Source organism: Macaca nemestrina, chromosome 18, assembly GCF_043159975.1.
Source record: "Macaca nemestrina isolate mMacNem1 chromosome 18, mMacNem.hap1, whole genome shotgun sequence".
Taxonomy (NCBI): Eukaryota; Metazoa; Chordata; class Mammalia; order Primates; family Cercopithecidae; genus Macaca; species Macaca nemestrina.
The window spans coordinates 45,356,516-45,382,465 of NC_092142.1; the positions used below are offsets into that span (position 1 = coordinate 45,356,516).

The following is a 25,950-nucleotide window of genomic DNA, read 5'->3' on the forward strand; positions in this document are numbered from 1 at the left end:
TGAAATCAACTTACACTTTCTAGCAACTCTAGAAGGCATCTTCTTTCTTTAACTTAAGCATTTTGTAGATGGCAACTATATGAAAACTCTTTTAAGGGATCTTGTAGTGATTATGGATTTACCCCTTTGTATCTTGAGAGAATCATTAAAATCTCTTTTACTAAGTCTAACCTAATTTGGCAAACCAGTGCATCACAAGGGAACCAAGTCTGCCTTGGAACTACTATATTAAGTTTAAAATAAACTATTTTTCAACTTATCTAGAAATACTAAAAATAAACACCCCTTGACTCAAAAATCTTCCCTGGCACCGCATCTGCATCTATACCCTCTTTCATTGTCATCTTGTGAAATGATATATTACTCGATTTTGCTGGTAAAAACTAATTAGAACATTTATATTTAAATCATGCTTAACAGTTTACAGAAGTATTTTTCATTTTCTTCTTGTACCCAGTGGCAGAATTTTACGATTCTGAAGCACTTAGACTCTCATCATCTTTTTTGCAGAGAAATAAAACAAAACTAACAATACGATTTTTTTAATCTGCTACCTAGGATTTTGTAATTTATGTATTAAAACAAGGATTTAATTTGTTCTCTTTTAAGCTATTTGGCTGCAATGCTTTCTTAAAAACTTTAGATTTGCTCTTCCCTGATGTGTTGGGACATGAACCCAGGTAAAGAAAGAAGGTTAAGGCCTCATTTAACATGGGTCTATTATTACTTTTCTGTGCATTAAGATCATAAAAACACCACCAAAACTATGAGCCAAAGTGCATTGACTGAATTTTTTAATAACAGTGAGACACAAAAAACTAGTTAAAATTTACTTATTTATTTTTGTGAAAACAAATATTTTATAATTTTTGTAATCTTTTCGAGAGACAGGGTCATGCTATGTTACCCAGGCTGCAGTGCACCATCATTTCACACTACAACCTTGAATCCCTGGGCTCAAGTGATCTTCCCGCCTCAGCATCTGGAGTAGCTGGGACTACAGTTGTGTGCCATTGCACCCAGTTTTTGTAATTTTCCAATGGTTGAAAGATGGTCAAACCTTAGACAAAGTTCTTAAAGTCAGTCAAGCACAGTTGAACTATTTTTTTCCTTACCAATTCTGTAATTGATATACTTTGTCATTATTGGATTCACTTCGAGATCCCCAGAAATGGACTCCTATTATGAGTGAACTCTCATGTTGATGTTACCTATCTGGGGTGTTCCAGAGTGTTCTTGGTTGTCTTCTTCAAAGAAAGAATTCACTCAAAAGACCAATTAGTAAAGCAGGCAAAAGTTTTATTGGGGAAGTAAAAGGACACTCCAAAAGAGGAGTGGGCTGACCCTGCTGGAAACAGCCCCGGGATATTCTGCATTTGATATGCTGTGGTCTTGCTTTTTTCCTTGCCCACTTCTCGCCAAGGCTTGGGGAATCATCCCTTACTGTGGTTAATGGACGTGCACTGGACGCAGTGATCAATACAAATCCCACCCAATGGGAACACTGCTCATTACTGCCACCCGGGAAGGGCATATAGCCATCAAATTTGTACTCATTGCACCTGTGTGGCTCTCAAGAATTCTGCTTTTGCCTTTTTTCTCCCTTATCAGGATCTAGTTAACCACACTTTGACAGTTCCACCACAGAGTGAGTACTGGGCATCTTAAGAGGTGTTCTGGGCTGTTCCTTCCAACATGGGTACTTCCCCTCCTGCCTGCTAATGTCTGACTAACTGCCTCCTCTTACATTTATCTCTTAAGGAGTTGGGACCCAGAAATCTTTTGGGAAATAGGGCGGAGGTCATTCTTCTGTAACTACTTCCTGCTGCAAAGGGGCGTCGAGGGTCTTCTGGTCCCTCCTCCTTGCTTGCTGTCATGGCAAGAAGCTTTCAGAGGTTGTTGTTGTCTCTCAAAAGGTTTGACCCACAGTGTCCAGAGGAGACATGCAGAAACTTGCTTGTCCTCAAGGTTAGGAAAGAGGTTGATATCCTTGTCACAAGACTATTTGAAGTCTGACGGCTTCTAGATGGGACGAAATAAACTTAGTTAGTAGATTCAAGAAGCAAGGCCCAGAAAAGAGAAGAAGGAAGATAGAGGTCAGGGGTCCCAGGAAGGGGAGGGGCCATGAGAATCAGAACCAGGTGACACCCCTCAGCAGCCCCTTCCCAAAGATGAGAAGCCTAGTTTATGAGATCTCAAATGTGCTCCTGAGCCTGCCCTGATCTCTTAACCCATATCAGTACTCTTCTCCAAGCACAGTCAAGTTCCTCCCTGAGCTGCAACCAGCATGTCAAGACCTCTACCACGTTTGAGAACTACAGCTGCGAGAGAACTGACTTGTCACTGTAACTCTTTTATAGCAAGCAGTCATTTCTATCTCTTGAACCAATTCCAGAGACAGGCTGTGGTAGGTTCAGGAGTAAGTGCCAATGCTGGCTATTCCTATTGTGGCACCTGTGGTAATGCCAAGCCCAACAAGAAAGGGAATTAATTGAATTGCTTGGTGGGCCCCAGTAATAAGAGCAAGGGCCGAGAAGCATCACCTGGGGCAATGAGATGCTAGGGTTTAGGTAAGCCAGCATGGGTGTTCTGGTCCACTTTGCAGAGAAGCATAGGTGGGCCTGTGTCCCACACAGAAAGCAAAGTTCTGTCATAGGCAGACAAGAATGGATATGGAAGGAGGCAAAGTCAATTCCAAACATTACCAATATCCTCATTGGCTATGCAAGATGTGATATTCTGTCATTAAAGTTGGAGCTGCTAGAAGAGCCAGACATGAGTGACTAGTTTGAGTAGGAAGATGGTTCTTATTTTCCCAGAAGAGCATGTGTCTAGTAATGTCAAGGAGAAGAGCTTCCAAAGGGAGTTAAAGATTTGAAATTTTTGCGTGACCCCTCCTGGCTTGGTAAGGTAGAGAACCTTACTTGGTATTGGGAGATTTTAGTTTCTAGAAAAAAAAAAAAAATGTATGAGACGTATTGACAATGGTGATGGTTGTGTTGCAGTGCTCAGGGTTGAGAGAACCCACAAAAGTTCCAGAATCTCTGGCAGTAGTGATGCCTAGGGGTACCTGACTGAAGGTGATGGGGGAGAACAAGGGGCCTAAAATAGTGCAAGTGTTAAGAAAAGCTTGAAAGTCCCCTTTGCTTGTGTTAGGTACTGTATGCATCTCTGGGAAGGTTTTGTATAGAGAAGCCCCAGTGATAGGTGAAGCTAAATTGGGTTTGAGAAGTTGCCTATTCTTGTATTGTGGCTGAGTAGGCTGTTCCTGCCCTAGATAGAACTAATTCGTGCATAGCCCATAGGTTGAGGGACAGGAAGATTTGGTGAACTTTAGTAGCTGTTGAGCTGCTTGTAGATTTTTTTTATATATAGTTGTGGGCTGTTGGGGCCTATGAGGGTGATTTTAGCTGGGAGCATAGAGCATTTGGCTGCATGGTCCCAAAGAGAGCAGATTAGAGCCAAATTAAGATGTCTGTTGATTATGGGAAAAAGCTATTAACTCAGTGAGTGTTAGAGAGAACACCACCCAGATAATGGCTTTGAGATTTAAATCCAGGTAGGGCAGAAGAGACCTTTTCCTGGGGCGCTGGGGTGGGTGGGGGGTGGTGTTGGTTCACAGTAGCAAAGACATATTAGTAAACCTGCAAGGAGTATTATGATTCATGGTGTAACAGGCCAAAGCATTACTAATTTACTTATCTTTATTCTTTTGGATTTGCTTGAAGAGGAGTTTGAGACCCTGGAGGGGCTCAGTGGTCCAGGTGTCCAATGGGGCCTTTACGACTTCCTCTGCCAGAGATGAGTCACACAGCTTTATCTTGGAGTAGTGGATCCACCTGGTGATCCCTGGCACCATAACTGCTGTAGGAGTGGAGAGCAAAACAGTGTAAGGACCTCTCCAAATAAGACTCAGTTGAGAGTTTGGAGTTCCATCCTTCCAAGTCTTAATGAGAACTTGAGTACTTGGAGGGTATAAAATTTGGTCAGAGTTTTCAGGATGTGAAAATATCTTTTGGCCAGTTTTTGAATTCCCTGCTGAGACTGGGATAGAGAAGTAACATAATTAGTGAGTTGGTAAGTTTCAGTATCCAACAGGAAAGTGAAGAAAGGATCTTCCACATAATAACTCAAAAGAACTGAGTTGTAAGTTAGAGGTGGGTATGTTTCTCAGCCTTAGTAGAGCAATACATAATAGCTCTGGTCATGGCTTTGAGGTTTCCTGGCATAATTTTTTCAAGGTTTGCTTGAGAGTTTGGTTAATTCTGTCAACCATTCCAGAGTGTTGTGGATGCCAGGAGAAAAGTCGAAAGTAACTGATTCCCAAGGCCCGAGAAACAAGTTGAGTAAACTGTGAGGTGAAGGATGTACTGTTATAACTTTGCAGTGACCTGGGAATGACAAACCGGGGGACGACCTCCTTGAGGGCCTTTACTACCCTCATTGCTTTTCCCATTCACACTGGGTAAGCTTCTATCCAACCTGGAAAGGTGTCTACAAAGACCAGAAGATATTTATACCCTTGACAGGCAGGAAGTCAGTTGAAGTCAAACTGCCAGTCCTCCCCAGCATAAGTGCTCCCCCATTGGACTGGCTGGAAAAGAAAAGGAGGTTCAGCTCCTTGTGGGATGTTTAATGTATCAAGGGCACAGGCCCTGCAAACTTGTTCGAGAGTCTTGGAAAGATTTTTTTCCCCAAAAGAGCCATTTGCACATTATTGAAAGTTTTTTCTTGCCAAAGTGGCAGGAGTCATGCAAAACATAGCTAACTTTCCATTGAACATTTTAAGACAGATGTAGGACCTCTCGCAGTTGATACCAGCCTCCGGGGCCTCGTGTCCCAGTGCCCATTCCTATTCCTCTGGTGAGTACAAGGGGCTGGTGGCTTTGGATCCTCAGTGGGAGGATGAATTAAAGGAGGCTGAGGATGCTCTGCTGGGAAATTTCCTAAGCCATTTATAGGAGAATTACCCACTGAGGGGCTCACAAGAGCCAAAATGGCATGGTCTAGTTTGCATTTTTGGAGAGATTCTGATCTTCTTTTAGAGCCATAAAGGCCTGGACATAGGGTACCTCTGACCATTTACCCTGTCACCTGCAAAGCAGGTCCAGCTGCAAGATGGTATTAAAATTAAGGCTACCATTTTCTGGCCAGACTTCCATAGTCATATAGTTTTGTATTGAGGCCATGAAGAGTTACAAAAGAAAACTAACATCTTTTTCTTTAATGTCTAGGAATCAATCTTGTCCTAACTTTTGAGAATGCATCCAAGGGGTGACTCCTACAGTGTGGGGTGTTGAATGTCCATCTGAAAGACAGACAGAAGTAAAGGCCAGGGGAGAGTGAGCATCCTGTCCATTCTCATCCATTATGAAAGGGGAAGAACATCCTCTCCATCTCTTTCCCACACTAGGCCAGGCATCCCTAGCCTCTCAGGAGCTTCACACTTCATGCACCCTTATTGCATGCTCCCTACTGAGAGGTGACCTCTTTGCCTCATTTGGTCTGTTGATCCCCCAGGTCCATAGGTCTCCCGTCTAATTATAGATGACTGTGCCCAATTATAATTTTGTAGCTTTTTGTGTGATAACCCTCTGCATACAGGCAAAGCATGTCAAGGACAGTGGGGAGGGCCAGAGACAAGAGGGAAGTTGACTAGTAAATCCCGGAGAATTCAGTGGTCAGAACATGGAAAGAGTTTTGGGTAGTAGCTACATCCAGGAGAACCCTAAACCAAGACCATAGCACCTGAAATTTACCTAAATTCCTTCGGGAGATGGAATTAGTGCAGAGGAGACAGTGACAGAGCATTCAAAAAGCCACTCTAGGCTGGGCGCGGTGGCTTAAGCCTGTAATCCCAGCACTTTGGGAGGCCGAGACAGGCGGATCACGAGGTCAGGAGATCGAGACCATCCTGGCTAACATGGTGAAACCCCGTCTCTACCAAAACATATAAAAAACTAGCCGGGCGAGGTGGCGGGTGTCTGTAGTCCCAGCTACTCAGGAGGCTGAGGCAGGAGAATGGTGTAAACCCGGGAGGCGGAGCTTGCAGTGAGCTGAGATCTGGCCACTGCACTCCAGCCTGGGCCAAAGCCACTCTATTGGAGCCTATCTGGGAAAAGAAGAGGAAAAAGTAGGTGGCATTGGCTAGCAAGAGAGATGCCGTGATGGCATCGGCAGCAGGACCAACTGTGAAGAAAGACAGGGTGGTGAGTCCCCAGAAGTCAGTTGTGAGAATGTAGAAGTAATCAGAAGCCTTGGGGTCTCTGGCAAGAAGAAAACATTCAGTGCCTGGAGGGGCTCTGTCGGGCATTAGGTAGAAGTGCTTCAGCTGAGCACACAAAGCGGAGATGCCAGGGAGCTTGATCGGCATGCTCAGCATTCTCATAGACTATGCCGGATAGGAGCAGACATGTGAGAGGAGACAGCAGGGAGCGTAGCCCTTACCTCACGACAGCATGCAAGTCACAACACCGAGAGAGATTGCCAAGCCTGGAGTTCCAGAAAGTGTCCTCGGTTCTTGTCTTCTTGCAAGAAAGAATTCAGCCAAAAGATCAGTTAGTAAATCTAGCAAAAAATGTATTGCAGAAGTGACAGTATGCTTTAAGAGAAGAGTGGGCCAACTTGGCTGGGAGTAGCCCCAGTACACTCTGCATTTGACCTTTTTCCTCACTTTCTTCTTTGGGTTCCTGCCTTTGTTCTTGACCAGTTCACATCCAGGCTTGGGGGGCTCTCCCTTACTCTTGGTTAATGCACATGTGCAGAACCCAGTGATCAAGATAAATTCTACCCAATGGTGGCATTGTTCATTGCTGCCACCCAGAAAGGTTGTATAGCCATCCCTTTTGCCTTTCCCCTTCTTTATCTGAATGTAGCTAACACATCTGACAGTTCAACCATAGAATGAGTGATTACTAAGCACCTTAAGAGTCGTTTTGGGGTGTTCCTTCCCACTACCTTTCCTCCTGCCTGATCATATCTGACTAATGCCACCCTAACAGTTGGATTGCAAGGTTCTTGTTCAATTGAACCTTGAAACATTGAAAGGGTCATGTCCCAGGGAGATGGGAACCCTGTGCAGTTTTACATGGAATTCTGAGTAGGAAGTAGAATGGATTCTATTTGGTCATATTTGCTATTTAACTACTCTTGATATCATTGTCATCTTAGCCATAAATCATTCAAGTGATGGTAAGATAGACATAAGTGAGCTTCACTTTATGAATTCAAATATTGCTTTAAGTATTTAAAACCTGCTGTATGATTGCACAGCAACAAGAACATTTTATAACAATTGATATTAAAATGCTGTAAGTACAATAGCAATTAAGGATGTACTCATGTAAGAAAATCACAAAACTTTAAACTGAAAAACAGAAGAAACCTTTTTTAGTGTTACAGGTTCATAGAATTCATAAAAAGTATTTGTCTTAGATTCCTTTACATAATAATCATCCATATGTGGTCAGGTGTTTGATATCAATCATTCACGTCTGATTAGAAGTGGGAACCTTGAGATGCTACAGGAAAACTTTAAAAGCATTATGAACCCAAGCCAAACTAAAATCAATTAGAAAGTAAGCCAAACCATCTCAAAGTATACCTTTAGTTGTCAGGCAATACCATTTCATTTCCAAAATCTAACTTAAATGCAATTTTTACAGAAATTTAAAATGTGCCGGTTTAGTTACATTAATCGAATAAAGTTAACAAATGAATATCTCTTGACAATGAGAGCTCCAAGGACTTTAAAAAAAGGCTGTAAAGTTTGTTTCCTTTCCTTAAAAACACAGTTAATTATGACCTTTACTTAAAATACATGAGTCAATTAGACAACTCAATATTTTGCAAAAAAATACAAGAATTATATCAGAAGTCTGAGAAGGAAAGAAAAAATGATGCTATATCTAACCTTTGACAAGTCGCTCTCCATTCTGATATTTGAAGACAATGAGCTTAAGGTAGGAATCCTTAAGGTTTCTCTTGGAATATGTATTCTGTTGAGACCTAAATTTTCATTAAGATTTCCATTGCATGCTGACTGTAGGACTGCCCTTATAGTATGAGAAGTAAATAAAGATCCGCTCTGCTCTTTTTCTTGAAGAAGTTTGGTACTGACGTCTGCTAGAATTTCTTTACGTCTGTGAAGATTGCAAAACACAGATACTGAGTATTTTGGGTTTTTTTACAAATTATGTCTAAATGATTTGCATTGTTTAAAAAGTCACCATGAGTCAATGAAAGATACCACAAACTATGTTTTAACTCTGAAAATGTATGAGAGCATGTGTACTGTACACAGTTTTAATTTTTAAATTGTTCTAAAGAACTACATGTACTTCTAGAGGATTTTTAACAAGTAATTCAAACAAAGTAGAGAGGGAAGAGCGAAAGCTATCAATGATATGTGGATTAACAGGTGACATTTGTTGCCTTCTGAAATGGCTCTAGTTATAAGATTCTTAAGGATGCCATTAGAAATACTTGTGTTTAGTTAGGCTGGGCGTGGTGGGTCATGCCTGTAATCCAGGCACTTTGGGAGGCCAAAAGAGGTGGATCACTTGAGGTCAGGAGTTCAAAACCAGCCCAGCCAACATGGTGAAACCCTGTCTCTACTAAAAATACAAAACATTAGCCAGGCATGGTGGTGGGTGCCTGTAATCCCAGTTCCTTGGGAGGCTGAGGCAGGAGAATCACTTGAACCCGGGAGGCGAGATCGTTTCACTGCATTCCAACCTGGGACAAGAGCAAAACTCCATCTCAAAACAAAAAAAAGTAAAAAAGCAAATAAATACTTGTGTTTAAAGGATAACTATATGAAATGATAAACATGTTAATTTGCTGGACTAGGGACTAGAATCACCATTTGATTACGTATAAATATATTAAAACATCATGTGGTACTCCTTAGATATACAGGAGTACCGAAATATATCCAAAACTATAAATCCAAAAATATTTTACTCCAGTGAAATAACTAAAAGTAAAATAAAGCTAGAAATACTTGTATTTAGTAAGCCAGTTACAGAAAAAAAAACTTTCTCTCAAAGACACTTTCAAGCATGTCTTTTTACCACCCTTGTACATTTCACCCATTATTTGAGAAGCATTTGACACTGAGGAATCATTCAGAGCAACAATTCCCTGTGGAGAAGGAGATAGCCAAGATCAAAGAGAACTCAATCATCTCCAAGGGTGATTAACTCCTAAAATTGTGACCCACGCATCAGAAGTGGGGCCTGCCCTTTTGGTATTCCACCTACCACCTCAGGCTGACCAAGGTGTTATTTTTCACCACTTTGTGAATTAGATTTCCTTTCAACCCTGTGTTAATTATTCCCTATTTCACAAGTATGCCTTTATGTGGCGTGGAAAAACTATACAAAATACTTTGTTCCAAGGTGGCCTCTAATGATACTACCAAAGGTCGCAATCAATGACAGTTAATTTACTGAGTGCCAGAATGTGCAGAGGAGTAGAAGTACCTGACCCTTTTTCAGTTTAAGTTGTAATCTTATAAAAAATAATTCAATTCATTAATATTTCTATATAGGGGAATGCTGACAAACAATTGTGTAACAATATCACTGTCTAAATTATGAAGCTTCAAAGAAACTTGGCTGAAAGACTAATAGATCAGGTTAACCACATAAGAATATTAAGGGGATAAAGAGCCATATAAAACCAAAAAACAGGCCAGGCACGATGGCTCAGGCCTGTGATCCCGGCACTGTGGGAGGCTGAGGTGGGCAGATCACTTGAAGTCAGGAGTTCAAGACCAGCCTGGCCAAGATAGTGAAACTCCAGCTCCACCGAAAATATCAAAATTAGCCAGGAGTGGTGAGAATATGAAAGGTTGGGGCTGAGACAGGAGAATTGCTTCAACCTGGGAGGCAGAGGTTGCAGTGAGCCAAGATTGTGCCACTGTACTCTAGCCTGGGTGACGGAGTGAGAATCCATCTCAAAAAAACAAAAAACAAAACAAACAAAAAAACACATCCAAAAAGAGGGGAGTGACATGAATTGTCCTGGATTAACTTTTTTTAATTTTTTAATTTTTTTATTATTATTTTTTTTTAGATGGAGTCTCACTCTGTCACCCAGGCTGGAGTGCAGTGGCGTGATCTTGGCTCACTGACACCTCCACCTCCTGGTTCAAGTGATTCTCCTGCCTCAGCCTCCCAAGTAGCTGAGATTACAGAAGCATACCACCATGCCCGGCTAATTTCTGTATTTTTAGTACAGACGGGGTTTCACAATGTTGGCTGGGCTGGTCTTGAGCTCCTGACCTCTGGTGAGCCACTGGCGGATTAACATTTTAAAGGTAAGCTCATTTACTAACATCATTTTCCAAAATTGTTTAACCTAGTTAGCTTTCACTTCCCCCTAATCTCATGAACCTGTCTCACTAAAAATTATGCCTTTGAGGCAAATTAATGAGCTTCATTTATTTTCTATGATTCTGTGTTTTGACTTACTTGTTTAGTTCATCTGACAAAGATTCTCTAAGTTTTAATTCTTCTAGATACAGTTCCTTATATTTTTCCAATTCTGTTGTATTACAGTCTGCTTGTGAAGTTTTTGCTTTGTAGAGTTTGAATTCCAGATCTTTAATTGTAAGTTCCATCTGACTTTTCATGGTAGCATTGCTTTCCTCTGTTAAAAACTGTAACTTGTCATGGGCTATTTTCTGTGTCTAAAACAAATTGAAAGGGTACATTAAACAAATAATTATAATCTGAATAATTATTGTGTATTTGTTTCTTTTTGTTTTGGGTAGGTGATGTAGAGAGCATTTCTAAGTATGTGAAAAAAAGCAACTGAAGTTTAATATATTTATTATGAGTATCAACTAAATTAATAACTTAATCTGAATTGTAAAAATATTAAATCATGCTTATAGTAGTACTCATGAAATGTAACACTCCAAAGAATAATAAAATCAATTTAAATTCTGAAAAATTGAGCAATATAACTTAAGAATACTTCAAGAGTATAGTATAATTTTTAAATCACATTTTTCTTTCTCTATTAGTCTTGTTTCATGCCACTTGTCTTAGTAATCAAATGATTCACTAATGAGAATCATTATTATGGAAGATCAATTTAGTTACAATAATGATGGCAAGTGAAATATTTAAAGAGAGAAACAGATACCACCTTCCTTCTAGAAATCTACCAAACAAATTGCTATAAGTGAAGGAGAGGAAACATATACTATGTATGTATCCAAAATATAATTTGCAGTGAAATGAATGAAGGCACGTTCCTGATAATAAACTAACCTGTAAAATTAGATCAATGGTTTCTAATTGTTCTGCTATCTCCTGCCTTGCTCCTTCTTCGACCTCCTGTTTATAGTGTTCCAATTGGTCACATTGTAACATATTCATTTCCATGTGACTTTTGAGGTTTACTAGTTCTTCTTCCAACTTCTCCTGATCCTTCCGTAGTATTTTGCGCTTTTCTTGCATTGTTTTCATATATAATAATGACTGTTGAAGAACTTCAATCTCTGCATCCACATGTAGACCTTCTGAAGATGCAGTTTCCACTGCTTCTGTAAGATCAGGCTGCATAAGTAAAATAATATGGTTTTGTAATGAAGAAAGAAGACAGAATAGTCTAACATAAAACTAATCATTTTTTAAATAAATTCAGTTGCAATAAAATGTTATCTATACTGTAGTAGATTCTTAAAACATGGATCTTTGAATTACTTAGAAAATCAAAAACAAATTTAAAACCACCAGGAATCACAAAAATGTATGTTTTACTCACATCATCTTTGCCACACAATATTTTTATGTGATAGTAGGCTTTCATTTTCCTGATTGTGTAATATATTTCCTCTTTAAAATGGCTCCAAGTCACTTCTTTATTGTTTGTTTTTGTTTTTTTGTTTTTGTTTTTGTTTTTGTTTTTTTGAGGTGGGATCTCACTCTTGTTTCCCAGGCTGGAGTGCAGTGCATGAGTGGAGTGTATGGTCTTGGCTCACTGCAACCTCCGCCTCCTGGGTTCAAGCGATTCTCCTGCCTCAGCCTCCTGAGTAGATTACAGGCACCTGACACCATGCCCAGCTAACTTTTTGTATTTTTAATAGAAATGGGGTTTCACAATGTTGGCCAGACTGGTCTTGAATTCCTGGCTTCAAGTGATCTGTCTGCCTCAGCCTCCCAAAGTGTTGGGATTACAGGCGTGTGCCACTGCACTCCGTCTAAGTCACTTCTTAGTACAAAGTCTCTTGCCCCCTCACACCCTTTATTATTCCCCATAATTTCTAAAAAAGTTTTAGGAACACCACATTAAATTATCCAAACCTAAACCAATAAATCACTGTGAGAAGAAGACTTGAAAATAAGACTCTAGGCCGGGCGCGGTGGCTCATGCCTGTAATCCCAGCACTTTGGGAGGCCGAGACGGGCGGATCACAAGGTCAGGAGATCGAGACCATCCTGGCTAACATGGTGAAACCCCGTCTCTACTAAAAATACAAAAAACCAGCCGGGCGAGGTGGCGGGCGCCTGTAGTCCCAGCTACTCGGGAGGCTGAGGCAGGAGAATGGCGTGAACCCGGGAGGCGGAGCTTGCAGTGAGCCGAGATCCGGCCACTGCACTCCAGCCTGGGCGACAGAGCGAGACTCCGTCTCAAAAAAAAAAAAAAAAAAGAAAATAAGACTCTAATTAATGAATCTTTATGATAAAACCTCCAACAGATTAGGCATAGAAGGAACATATTTCAACACAATAAAGACCATATATGGCAAAACCACAACTAACATTACACTGAAAGAGGAAAAGCTGAAAGTCTTTCCTCTAAGAACTGGCATAAGACAAGGATACCCACATTCAGCACTCATATTCAACACAGTATTAGAAGTCCTAGTCAGAGCAACTGGGTGAGAAAAAAATTAAGGGCATCTAAATTGGGAAAGAAAAATTGAAATTTCTCTTTGCACATGACCTGATCCTGTATATAAAAAACCTAGACCCCTCAAACAAACTCTTAGAACATTTCATCAAATGGCTACAGAATACACATTCTTCTCATCGGCACATAGAACATTCCCCAGGATAGACCATACATTAGGCCAGAAAACAGGTCTTAGCAAATTTTAAAAACTTGAAATCATATCAAGTATCTTCTCAAACCACAATGGAATAAAACTAGAAATCAATACCACTTATGATTGCTAAAAAATAATAAAATACTACTCAGGAACAAATTTAACCAAGGAAGTGATAGAGCTCCCCTGCAAGAAAACTATGAAACATTGATGAAAGAAATGGTAGAGGACAAAAACAAATGGAAATATATCCCATGCTCATGAATTTAAAGAATTAATATTGTTAAAATACTACCTGAAGGAGTCTACAGGTTAAATACGATCGCTATTAAAATACATATTAGTCTATTTTCACACTGCTATAAAGACGCTACCCAAGACTGAGTAAAATGTATTTAAAAAGAGGTTTAATTGACTCACAGTTCTGCATAGCTGGGGAGGCCTCCGGAAACTTACAATCACAGCAGAAGGGGAAGTAGGCTCATCTTACATGGTGGCAGGAGAGAGAGGAGAAAGAGAAGGGGGAAGAGCCCTTATAAAACCATCAGATCTCATGAGAACTCACTCACTATCATGAGAACACCATGGGGGAAACTGTCCCCATGATCCAATAACATCTCTCCCTTGACATGTGGGGATCACAGGTTTCTCCCTCCACACATGGGGATTATAATTTGAGATGAGATTAGGGTTGGGACACAGAGCCAAACCATATCAAAATATCAATTACATTTTTAACTGGGGAACAAGATGATCAACCAGATGCAGCCAGGAAACACCTCTTCCACAGACAGAAAACAAAATATTGAGTAAGCCATCACACTTTGAACAGATTTTGGGGGGAAAAAGCACTCAAAGTCAATAGAGAGGCAATGCAGACACTGAGTTTGAAGAGGAAGGAAGCTAGGAAGCCAGATGGAGTCACCAGTCACCAGGACCAGCTCTTGGTCCAGAATTGGACCTAAGGAAGGAGAGAGTGAAGGAACTAGAGGTCACACAATCCTGCCAGGGACCTCTGAGATCCTAGGTACAAGAGATCCCATGATACACACAGACATTTGAATTGGCAGGGGGAACTGCCAAGAGAGTAGGGAGAGGCAGAGCTTGAACATGCATGGAGCCCAAAAGATTTCATGCATGAAGTAGCTGCAGGAAAATATGAGAATAGGCACCCATCCCCCAAGGCTCTCCATCTTTCTGAGTTACTTTTGCCCCTGCTGACAGCCAAACCAGGAGAAAGCAGGGCTGCCTTTCCCAAGGGCCTGAAGTGCATTTGATTTGCACACCCCCTTGTCTGCCTGTCCCTCCCCAGCTCCTGCCTGGTTGCTCCCTCAAGGGTGTACACATAACACAGCCTCCACTGCCCCACCTGAGTGTTTGTCTGGCAGCCTGAAAGCAGTTTGCCCACTCCAGCACAGCCAATGCTTGACCCTGAGGTACCAGAGGATATAGCTACGAGACCCGTCCCAACTTCCCAGGGTTTGAGTGCACAGTTAAGGGGTATTGAGCTGATATCTGTGGCCTGAGCTCAAATTGGGGTGGCACCCCCGACTCTCAGAACAATGAGAAGAGTGAGGCACAGATTCATGTGCTGGCACAGGAGCTGGGTGTGCCTCCTTCTACAAGACTGGTCTGGAAAAAGCATAGCCTGTTGGCTGGCCACAGACTCCATCCGAGGGAAACCTGTGACCTGGAACACATATCAGGCCAAAGATTTGGGTTCAGAAAGCTTGGGGCAAAACTAGCTGGTCAGGCCTTACCTAAAAGTACACATCACAGAAAACCTGGTCAGGGGAGCATGAGTTTTATGGTCCTCAAAGCCAACTGCTGAGCAAAAAACTCCAGGATGTGCATACTTCACCAGCTGCACACCCATGGCACCATCCACCCTATCCAGGGGACCTTCACCCTTGACCCACAGCATCCACAGACACCTGCAGACATACCCCGTATCCCACTCAGACTCTTCCAGGCACAAGGAATCAGCAGGTCCCTGGACATTTGGAGGACTAACCTTTGGCTCAGGCTGCCCCTAAAGCAAGCTTGTCCTGGGCCCATGGGCTGCATGCAGACCAGGAAGACTTTGAATGTGGCCCAACACACATTTGTAAATTTTCTTAAAACGTTATGAGTTTTTTTGGCAACTTTTTTTAGCTCATCAGCTATCATTAGTGTGTGTTTAATGTGTGGCCCAAGACAATTCTTCTTCTTCCTATGTGGTCTTGAGAAGTCATAAGATTGGACATCCTTGGCCTTAAAGATGGAGGCTGTGCAGCTGTCCAGGGACTTCTTTGGAGCTAAGAAAGAGGGAGTGTAGCACCAGTGATTGAAGGGGATTCTCTGAAGGCTAGGGAACAAACTTTGTGAGAAAGGCATTTCTTGCCTCCCTGCCAACTATTTCCCCCTCCTCAGAGGCCTGCTCCAAACACACTGATATACAAAAGAGTTATGCAGCTGAGTAAGAGCCTATCTACCAGCTCTTACTCCAAAGCACCATCTATGGGATTGAAGCCAGAATTACACTACCAAACAAAATTAATTCCCTCAACACAGTTAGCCTGTGAAAACCAATGCAAGAAACTAGCCACAACTAAGAAATCCGTAGAGGCCAGGTACAGTGGCTCATGCCTATAATCCCAGCATTTTGGGAGGCCAAGGCAGGTGAATCACCTGAGGTCAGGAGTTCGAGACCAGCCTGGCCAATATGGTGAAAATTCATCTCTTCTTAAAAAAAAAAAAAAAATTAGCCTAGTGTAGTGGCCCACATCTGAATCCCAGTGACTTGGGAAGCTGAGGCAGGAGAATCACTTGAACATGGGAGGCGGATGTTGCAGTGAGCCGAGATTGTACCACTGCACTCTACCCCAGGTGACAACAACAAAACTTGAATGAAAGAAAGGAATGAAGGAAGGAAGGAAGGAAGGAAGGAAGGAAGGAAGGAAGGAAGGAAGGAAGGAGAAATTCATAAAGATCCTTGGCCTTCTGAAAGAACCCAGAAACTAAACCAATGAACTGTTCCAACATACACAACAGTCAAACACTCAAGGGAAGAATAGGAATATAGAAACCAGAAGTCATATCCAAATGACAGCAATTTCAAAAAGATAAATAAACACTAGCCCTCTCAGACAGGAAAGCATCTGTGAAAGAAGTCCAGCAATTCAAAAAGTCATAGTGTTTTCTAACCCTCATAGGATCACACTAGCTCTTCAGCAATTGATCCTAACCAGATTGAAATGCTGAAATAATAGTCTTAGAATCCAGAATCTGGATGGTAAGGAAGTACAATGAGATCCAAGCAAAAGTTGAAACCTAACAAAGGAAGCAAGTAAAATAATTCAAGAGTTAAAAGATGACATAGCCATTTTAAGAAAGAAGAAAACTGGGCTTCTGAGATTGAACAACTCACTATAGGAATTTCAAAACACAATTGGAAGCCTCAACAACAGACTAAACCAAGCAGAGGAAAAAATTATAGAGCTTGATGTCTGGTCCTTTGAATCAACCCAGTCAGATGAAAATAAAGAAAACAGAATTTTTAAAAGTGAACAAAACCTCTGAGAAATATGGGATCATATACAGAGACCAAATCTATGACTCACTGGCATTGTGGAGAAAGAATAAGTACTTTGGAAAACACATTTTAGAATATAATTCACAAAACTTTCCCCAATCTCATTAGAGAAGCTGACATGCAAATTCAAGAAATTCAGAGATAAGATACTACACAAGATGGTCATTCCAAAGACACATAGTGAAAAGCATCCAAAAGTCAACGTGAAAGTCTTATGGCAGCTAGAGAAAAGGGTCAAATCACATACAAAGGGAACCCCATCAGGCTAACAGCAGACTTATCAGCAAAACCTTACAAGCCAGAAGAGTGTTGGCCTATTTTAGCATCCTTAAATAAATTCAAACCTCAAATTTTATATCCTGTCAAACTAAATTTCATAAGTGAAGGAGAAAAAAATCTTTTCCAGACAAGCAAATGCTAAGGGAATTTAAAACCATTAGACCAGCCCTACAAGAGATCCTTAAGGGAGTTCTAAACAGGGACATGAAAGAACAATACCTGCAACCACAGAAACACACGTAAGTACATAGTTCACAGACATTATAAACAAATACACATTGGAGACTACGAAGCAACCAGATAATAACATCCTGGCAGGATAAAAATCTGACATATAAATATTAGCCTTAGATAAAATGATCTAAATACCCCACTTAGAAGGCACAGAGTGGCAAGTTGGATTAAAGAAAATCAAGAACCAACAATCTGCTGCCTTCGAAAGACCCACCTCGCATATAATTACACCCACAGCCTCAAAGTAAAGCCATAAACTAAGATCTACCATGCACACGGAAAACAAAAAATCAGGGGTCATTATTCTTGTATCAGATTAACACACTTTAAACCAACAACAGTTTTTAAAAAGGACAAAGAAGAAGATGATAAAGAATGATACGCAATGATAAAAGAACTCAATTCAACAAGAAGGCATAAATATTTTTAAATATATAGGCACCCAACCTTGGAGCATCAGATTTCTAAAACAAGTACTTCTAGATCTATGAAAAGACTTAGTTAGCCATGCAATTATAGTTAAAAATTTCAACACCTCATTGGCAGCATTAGACACTGACATAGAAAAGTAACAAAGACATTCTAGAATTAAATTTCACATTTCACCTATTGAACTTAATTGACGCTTACAGAATCCTCCACCCAACAACCACAGAATGTACTTTCTTCTCATCGGCACAGGGAACACACTCTGAGATCGACCACATGCTCAGCCATAAAGCAAGTCTCAGTACATTTTTTAAGAACTGAAAGTATACCAAGCATAATCTCAGACCCTAGTGGAATAAAAATAGAAATCCATACCAAGAATTTCTCTCAATGTCACATAATTATATGAAAATTAAACAACTTGCTCCTGAATGACTTTTGGGTAAACAACAAAATAAAGACAGATATTAAAACCTCTTGAAAATAAATAAAAACAGAGACAGAACATGCCACAATCTCTGGGATATAGCAAAACCAGTATTAAGAAAAAAGTTGATAGCACTAAATGTAGACATCAAGAAGTTAGAAAGATCTCAAATCAACAACTTAAAATCGCACCTACAAGAACTAGCAAAACAAAAACCAAATAACCTCAAAGCTAGCAGAAGTAAAGAAATAACTAAAACCAGAGCAGAACTGAATAAATTTGAGACACAAAAATCCTTACAAGTAATCAACAAAACCAAAAGTTTGTTCTTGGAAAGGATAAATGAGATCGATAGCTAGCTAGCTACATTAACAAAGAAAAAATAGAGAAGATCCAAATAAGCACAATCAGAAATAGCAAAGATGGCATTACAATGGATCCCACAGAAATACAAAATATCATCAAAGACTATTATGAACACCTCTATGCACAGAAACTAGGAAATCTAGAGGAAATGGATAAATTCCCAGAAATACAAAACCTCCCAAGATTGAATCAAGACGAAATTAAAACCCTTAACAGACAATAACAAGTTCTGAAACGGAATCAGTAATTTAGAAACCTAGTAACCAAAGAAAACGCCCTGAACCTGAAGGATTCAGAGCCAAATTCTACCAGACATACAAAGAAGATCTGTTACCAATCCTACTGAAACTATTCCAAAGTATCGACTTTGAGAAACTCCTCCATAACTCATTCTATGAATACAGCATCATCTTGATATTAAAAGCTGAAAGAGAGGCAATGAAAAAAGAAAACTGCAGGTCAGTGTCTCTGATGAACATAGACACAAAAATTCTCAACAAAACATTAACAAACCAAATCCTGCAACACATCAAAAATTCACTTTATTTATTTATTTATTTATCTATTTATTTATTTATTTTTGAGACCGAGTCTCACTCTACTGCCCAGGCTGGAGTGCAGTGGCGTGATCTCAGCTCACTGCAAGCTCTGCCTCCCAGGTTCACGCCATTCTCCTGCCTCAGCCTCCCCAGTAGCTGGGACTACAGACACCCGCCACCACACTTGGCTAATTTTTTGTATTTTTAGTAGAGATGCGGTTTCACCATGTTAGCCAGGATGGTCTCGATCTCCTGACCTTGTGATCTGACTGCCTCGGCCTCCCAAAGTGCTGGGATTACAGTCAAGAGCCACCATGCCTGACCCAAAATTCACTTTTTACAATCTAACAGGCTTTATTCTGGGATGCAAAGTTGCTTCGACATATACAAAGTAATAAATATGATTCACTACATAAACAGAATTTTTAAAAACCATATGATCGTCTCAACAGATGCAGGAAAAGCTTTCAGTAGACTCGCAATATTCCTTCATGATCAAAACCTTCAACAAATTAGGCATCAAAGGAACATACCTGAAAATAATGAGAGCCACCTATGACAAACACACAGCCAACATCATACTCGATGGGCTAACCTTGGAACCATTTTCCTTCAGAACTGGAACAGGAAAAAGATGCCCACTCTCTCCATTCCTATTCAACATAGTACTAGAAGTCCTAGCCAGGGCAATCAGGCAAGAAAAAGGAATTTAAGGTATCCAAATAAGAACTGCAGAAGTCAAACTATCTCTCTTTTCAGATGATATGATTGTACACCTAGACAACCCTAAAGACTGTCAAAAGGCTCCTAGATCTGATAACAATTTCAGTAAAGTTTCTAGTTACAAAATCAACGTACAAATATCAGCAGCGTTTCTATACACCAATAATGTTTAAGGTGAAAGCCGAATCAAGAACACAATCCCATTTATAAACAGCCACAGAAAAAAAAAATACCGGGAAATGCATCTGACCAAATAAATGAAAGATTTCTACAAGAAGAAATATAAACACTGCCAAAAGAAATCAGAAATTAAACCATCAGATGAAAAAAATCCACGCTCATGGATTGGAAGAATGAGTATCATCAAAATGCTTATACTGCCCGATGCGATCTACAAATTCAATCCACACTACTCCTATCAAGCTACCAACATCGCTTTTTCACAGTGTTAGGAAAAATGACTCTAAAACTCATGGAACCAAAAAAGAGCCACACTAGCCAAAACAATCCTGAGGAAAAAAAAGGTGGCAGCATCAGTCTACCTGACTTCAAATTATATTACAAGGATACAGTAACCAAAATACAAGGTTTTGGTATAAAAACAAATACATAGATCAACAGAAAGAATAGAGAACCCAGAAATTAATCCACATATTTACAGCCATGCAATTTTTGATAAAAGAGTCAAGAACATCCATCAGGAAAAGAACATTCTCATCAACAAATGAGGCTGGGAACACTGGATATCTGGTAGGCAGAAGAATGAAACTAGATCCTTATAGTTCTCCATATACAGAAATCTACACTAAATGGATTAAAGACAAACATAAGAACCAAAATTGTAAAACTACTAGAAGAAAACATAGCAGAAATACTTCAGTACCTTGGTCTAGGCAAAGCTGTGATGACTAAAACATCAAAAACACAGGCAAAAATAGACCAATGAGACTATATCAAAATTAAAGTTTCTTCATAGCAAAGGAAACAACCAACAGAGTGAAGAGACAACCTGCATAATGGAAGAAAATGTTTGCAATCTATTCAGCTGACAAGGGTCTAATATTCAGACTATATAAGGAGCTCAAACAACCCAACAGCAAAAACAAAATTAATCATCTGATTAAAAAGTGGGCAAAGGATCTGAATAGACATTTCTCAAAAGAAGATGTACAAATGGCCAAGAGATATATGAAAAAATACTCAACATCTGTAATCATCAGGAAAGGAAATAAATCTGCAATGAGATATCATCTCACTACAGTTAGAATGGCTACTATCGAAAAGACAGAAAGTAAAAAATGCTGGTGAGGTTGCAGAAAAAGGAAACTTATGCACTCATGGAGGGAATGTAAATTAGTATAGCCATTAAGGAAAACAGTATGGAGCTTTCTTAAAAACTAAAAATAGAAGTATCAAACAATCCAGCAATCCCACTACTGAGTATTTATCAAAAAGAAAGAAAATAAATGTATCAAAGAAATACCAGCACTGCCATTTTTATTGTATCACTATTTATAATTACTAAGATATGGAATCCATCTAAATGTTTATCAACAGATGAATGCATAAAGAAAATGTGGTATCTGTACACAATGGAAGATTATTCAGCCATAAAATAGAATAAAATTATATCATTCTCAGCCACATAGATGACCTTGGAGGACATTATGTTAAGTAGAATAAGTCAGGCAAAGAAAAACAAATGCTGTATGTTCTCACTCATGTGGGAGCTAATTTTTAAAAATGAGTTCACGGTAGTAGAGAATAGAATTGTGGATATTAGAAGCTGGGAAATGAAGGGGAGTGGGGCATGGGGTGAGGTTGGTTAATGGATAAAAAATTACCACTAGATAGAATGAACTCTAGTGTGCTGTGGCATTGTAGGGTGAATATGATTAACTATGATTTATTGTATTTTTTTGAAAGCTAGAAGAGAGGATTATGAATGTTTACAAAAAAAAAAGAATGGTAAATGGTTCAAGTGCTGGATATAATAATTAGCCTGATTTGATGATTATACATTATTTACATGTATCAAAATATTACTGTGGGCCGGGCGCGGTGGCTCAAGCCTGTAATCCCAGCACTCTGGGAGGCCGAGGCGGGCGGATCACGAGGTGAAGAGATCGAGACCATCCTGGCTAACACGGTGAAACCCCGTCTCTACTAAAAAAAATACAAAAAACTAGCCGGGCGAGGTGGCGGGCGCCTGTAGTCCCAGCTATTCGGGAGGCTGAGGCGGGAGAATGGCGGGAACCCGGGAGGCGGAGCTTGCAGTGAGCTGAGATCCGGCCACTGCACTCCAGCCCGGGCGCACTCCAGCCCGGGCGACAGAGCGAGACTCCGTCTCAAAAAAAAAAAAAAAAATATTACTGTGTATCCTATAAATATGTACAAATATATATGACCACAGAATATAAAAGAAAGACAGGCATGGGGTAACATGCCTGTAGTCACGGCAACTTGGGAGGCTGAAGCAGGAGGATCCCTTGAGCTCAGGAGTTTAAGGCCAGCCTGAGTAACACAGTGAGATCCAATTTCTAATATATATAAATAGATAAATAATAAAAATAGAAGAAAAACTGTATCCTATAAAGAAGTAGACTGTGGGCCAACCCTACTGACTGGCCTCTAATGAGGAAATGTGGTGAAAGTGATACCACGTGCCTTCCAACATTAAGTTAGAAAAGGCCCTCCATCTCACACTGCTTGTCCTTGGAACTTAGCCCCCATGTTGTGAGGAAGCTCAGGCCACAAAGACAGCCTAGGAGTTCCAATGAAGGTATTTGAGCTGCCTGCCCCAACTAAAGTTTCAGTCAATGGCCATTATGAACAACCAGACAGTTAGGGAACAAGCCTTCTGAGGATTCCAGTCCTCCAACCTCTGATTTATCCCAAGTGAAGCTCAAGGGAATGGAGATAAGCTGCCCCGGCCAAGGTTTTCCCCAGCCACAGATGGCTGAACTAAATAAATGGTGTTTTCAGCGACTCAACTTTAGATAATTTTTTAGGAAAAAATAAACAGAAAATTTGATTTAAACAAAGAGACATCAAGAAAAAATAACTTACACAGTAGAAATTAATGTCCTTTAAAGTAGGAATTAATAAGTGCTGAATTTAATTTATTAACAACAAACAATGCTAACGAGAAGCAGCAGACAATTAGGAGAAAGGCATAAGAACTATTGAGGAGAAAGTTTTTCTAAAATTTTCTTCAGTTACAAAGTCTGATAAAGAAAAAGAGCCTTTTTAGAATTTGTTCCTCAAGTTATGGGGTAAAGATGGTGAGGATGAAAGGAAATATATGGTTGAAGTTGTGAAAGGAAAATATCCTGGGCCCCCAAAATCACTAAGGAAAACTCCAGCTGGAAACTGCTTAGGGCAAACCTGCCTCCCATACTATTCCAAGTGACCTCTCCACTCACTGAGATAGATGCATATTTGACTTGCTTCCTTCGGAAAGGCTAATCAGAAACTCAAAAGAACGTATTTCTTTGTGTATAACCTACCTGGGACCTGGAAGCTCCCTCCCCACTTTGAGTCTTCCTGCCTTTGCTTCAAGTTGTCCCACCTTTCTAGAACCAATGTGCCTCTTACCTATATTGATTGATGTCTCATGTCTCCCTAAAACATATAAAACCAAGTTGTGCCTTGACCACCTTGTCCACATGTCATCAGGACTTCCTGAGGCTGTGTCATGGGCATGTCCTCAAGCTTGGCAAAATAAACTCTCTAAATTAACTGAGACCTGGCTTAGATCTTCTGGGTTCACAAAGTATAAAAGGTGAAAAAAACTAGCAATATTTTGATTTTCTAACCAAAATCAGATGTTTGACCTGATTTCAATTCATTGAAATTCTAAGAGATAAGTAACTTTGAGTGTTTACTAATCAATCTAGTATTCAATGTTTATGTTCATTTCTTCAATGAGAAAATAGAGAATATTATGGAACTATCTTTAATCTTCTCAGGAATAAAACAAATGTGTCCTTTGAATGTTAAGAAATTAAGTACAATTTCCCCTTTACCTTACTTTGAGCCTGTTTGTATGAAGAAGGTGAGACCATCTTATCTTTATTTTGTAACAAAATGCTTCTCCATGTCATACAAATTGAGCAAGACGTGTTAGTGAACAAGGATAGACATAGACCAGCATATTAGAGTTGAGAATCCAAAATTAAATCTGTATGTTTGTATTCAGTTCATTTTCACCAAGAGTTAAAAAACAAATGAGAAAAGAATAGTATTTCCAACAAATGGTATTGTCTCACCAAATGCAATATCTAAACATTTATTCAAAATAGCTAAATGTAAGAGCTAAAACTATAAAATTCTTAGATGAAGACACAGGCATAAATCTTTGTGACTGCATTTGCCAGTGGTTTCTTAGACATAACACCAAAAGGAAAAATAGATTAACTGGACTTGATCAAAATTTGGAACTTGAACAGGCACCATCAGGAAAGCAAAGAGGAAGGCCATTGAGTAGAAGTAAATATTTGAAAATCATGCATCTGATAAGGGACTTACACCTGGGATACAAAAACAACTTCTAAAATTCAGAAATCAAAAAAATTTTAAATGGGTAAAGGATTTGAATAGATATTTCTCCAAGATATATAAATGGTTCATAAACACATAAAAAGATGTTTAAAGTCATTAGTCATTAGAAGAACGCAAGTCAAAACCACAATAAAGTACCTCATAGCACTACTAGAATGAAATCTTTTCTCAGTCAAAAATATGGAAAATTTTGGCAAGGGTATGAAAACATTAGAACACCCTCACAATACTGATAAGAATGTAAAATGGCACAGCCACTTTGGAAAACAGACCGGCAGCTCCTCAAAGAGTTAACACATGACCCAGCAATTCCACTGGGTATAACCCCAATAGAAATGAAAACATATGCACTCTTACAAAAAAGTGCAAACACAAGCCCTTTTACATCAAAGTTCATGGCAGCTTTGTTAATAACAGTCCAAACTGGAAGCAACCTGATGGTCCATCAATTGATGAGTGGATAAATAAAATGATTGGTATATTCACACAATGGAATATTACTCAGCAATAAAAAGAAATTAAGTACTGATACCTGCTACCACACAGAAAACTCTTAAAATGTTATTCTAAGTGGGAAAAAAAAGTCACAAAAGACCACATATTGTGTAATTCCACTGATAGAAAACATCCAGAATGGACAAATCTGTACAATCAAAGGAGACTGGTGGTTCCCTGGAGCTGAGTAAAAAGGGGAAAACTGGTCGATGATAGCTTAGGGATGCAGAGTTTCTTTTCAGGGTCATAAAAATGTTCTAAAATTGATGGTGGTGGTGGTTACACAACTGTGTGAATATACTAAGAAACTGTGAATCACACACTTTACATGGGTGAACTGTATGGTAGGTGAATTATATCTTAATAAAGTTGCTTTTAAAAATCAAATGGCAGGATTTTGACAAATTTCTTCTCTACTTTGGATTATATACTATACATGACCTGAATATTTCTGTTTTACAATATATTTAAAAGAAACAAAATAGGAAAGAAATGCCTAACATTTCAAGTAGTTTGTAAACTAACCTAAAACATTTGCATTTTGAAGACCAGTATAACAGTTTTTCCCTGTATGCATTATCCTGAAATGCATGAAATAAATATACAGAGATTCTGTACCCATTCACAAAAGTAAAGATAGGAAATAAGACAATTTTCTGAAATAAACATTATCTTCTGATTTAATCTGGTGTGCCTCACCATGGCAATAGAGAAAATCACTAAAAAATACTGTTACACAGAAAAAAAGTCTCTCAACTTTTGTGAGGAATGATGTCTAATTCCCAACTTTTCCTGAAGGTAAATATTATAATAAAAATATGTACATAATTAAGAGGAAAAAATGACAGAATAAAAGTCAAGAGGTTAAGAAATAAGTATATTATAATGGTAATAAAATTGTAATAAAATTAATTATAATGAAAATAAAAAAGAAAGCTCTTCACTGAAATTAGTATCCTAAAACACTTGATATTATTTAACCAGCTATAGACTAACTGTTGACATGTTATATTTTATACATACTTGACTTCTGATTTGACCTGATTTCCTCTTTGAGTCCCGTGTTTCATCTAAATTAACATAACATGGTGTAGCCTCTAGTGAAGGCTCTGATACAGGTTGTTTTTTTACAGTATCAGCCAATTCTTGTTGAATTTGTCTCACAATTTCCTGTAAAGATATTTTTGTTATTGATTTTATGTCACCTTATTATTAAATGATGGTCATAGAATTTAACTCTAACATATATACTTTG

The 25,950-nt window shown here is 39.3% G+C and overlaps 1 protein-coding gene across 6 annotated transcripts in view; it reads right to left on the reverse strand.

Annotated features, from left to right (window-relative positions):
- Positions 1-1,282: 1,282 nt before the first annotated feature.
- LOC105466809 (ankyrin repeat domain-containing protein 26-like) overlaps positions 1,283-25,950 on the reverse strand; it is an 84,832-nt gene continuing 60,164 nt past the window's right edge. For 3 of the 6 annotated variants that reach the window (XM_011715893.3, XM_011715891.3, XM_071084491.1), the window contains 6 exons: positions 25,719-25,865; positions 11,286-11,573; positions 10,479-10,696; positions 7,913-8,141; positions 6,448-6,527; positions 1,283-3,864 (listed from right to left, as the gene is read on the reverse strand). In XM_011715893.3, coding sequence (XP_011714195.2) covers positions 3,807-3,864; positions 6,448-6,527; positions 7,913-8,141; positions 10,479-10,696; positions 11,286-11,573; positions 25,719-25,865 — 1,020 coding nt within the window. In that variant the 3' untranslated portion in view covers positions 1,283-3,806. The remainder of the gene's footprint in view (positions 3,865-6,447; positions 6,528-7,912; positions 8,142-10,478; positions 10,697-11,285; positions 11,574-25,718; positions 25,866-25,950) is intronic. The other 3 variants (XM_011715892.3, XM_011715897.3, XM_011715896.3) reach the window with 3 other exon arrangements.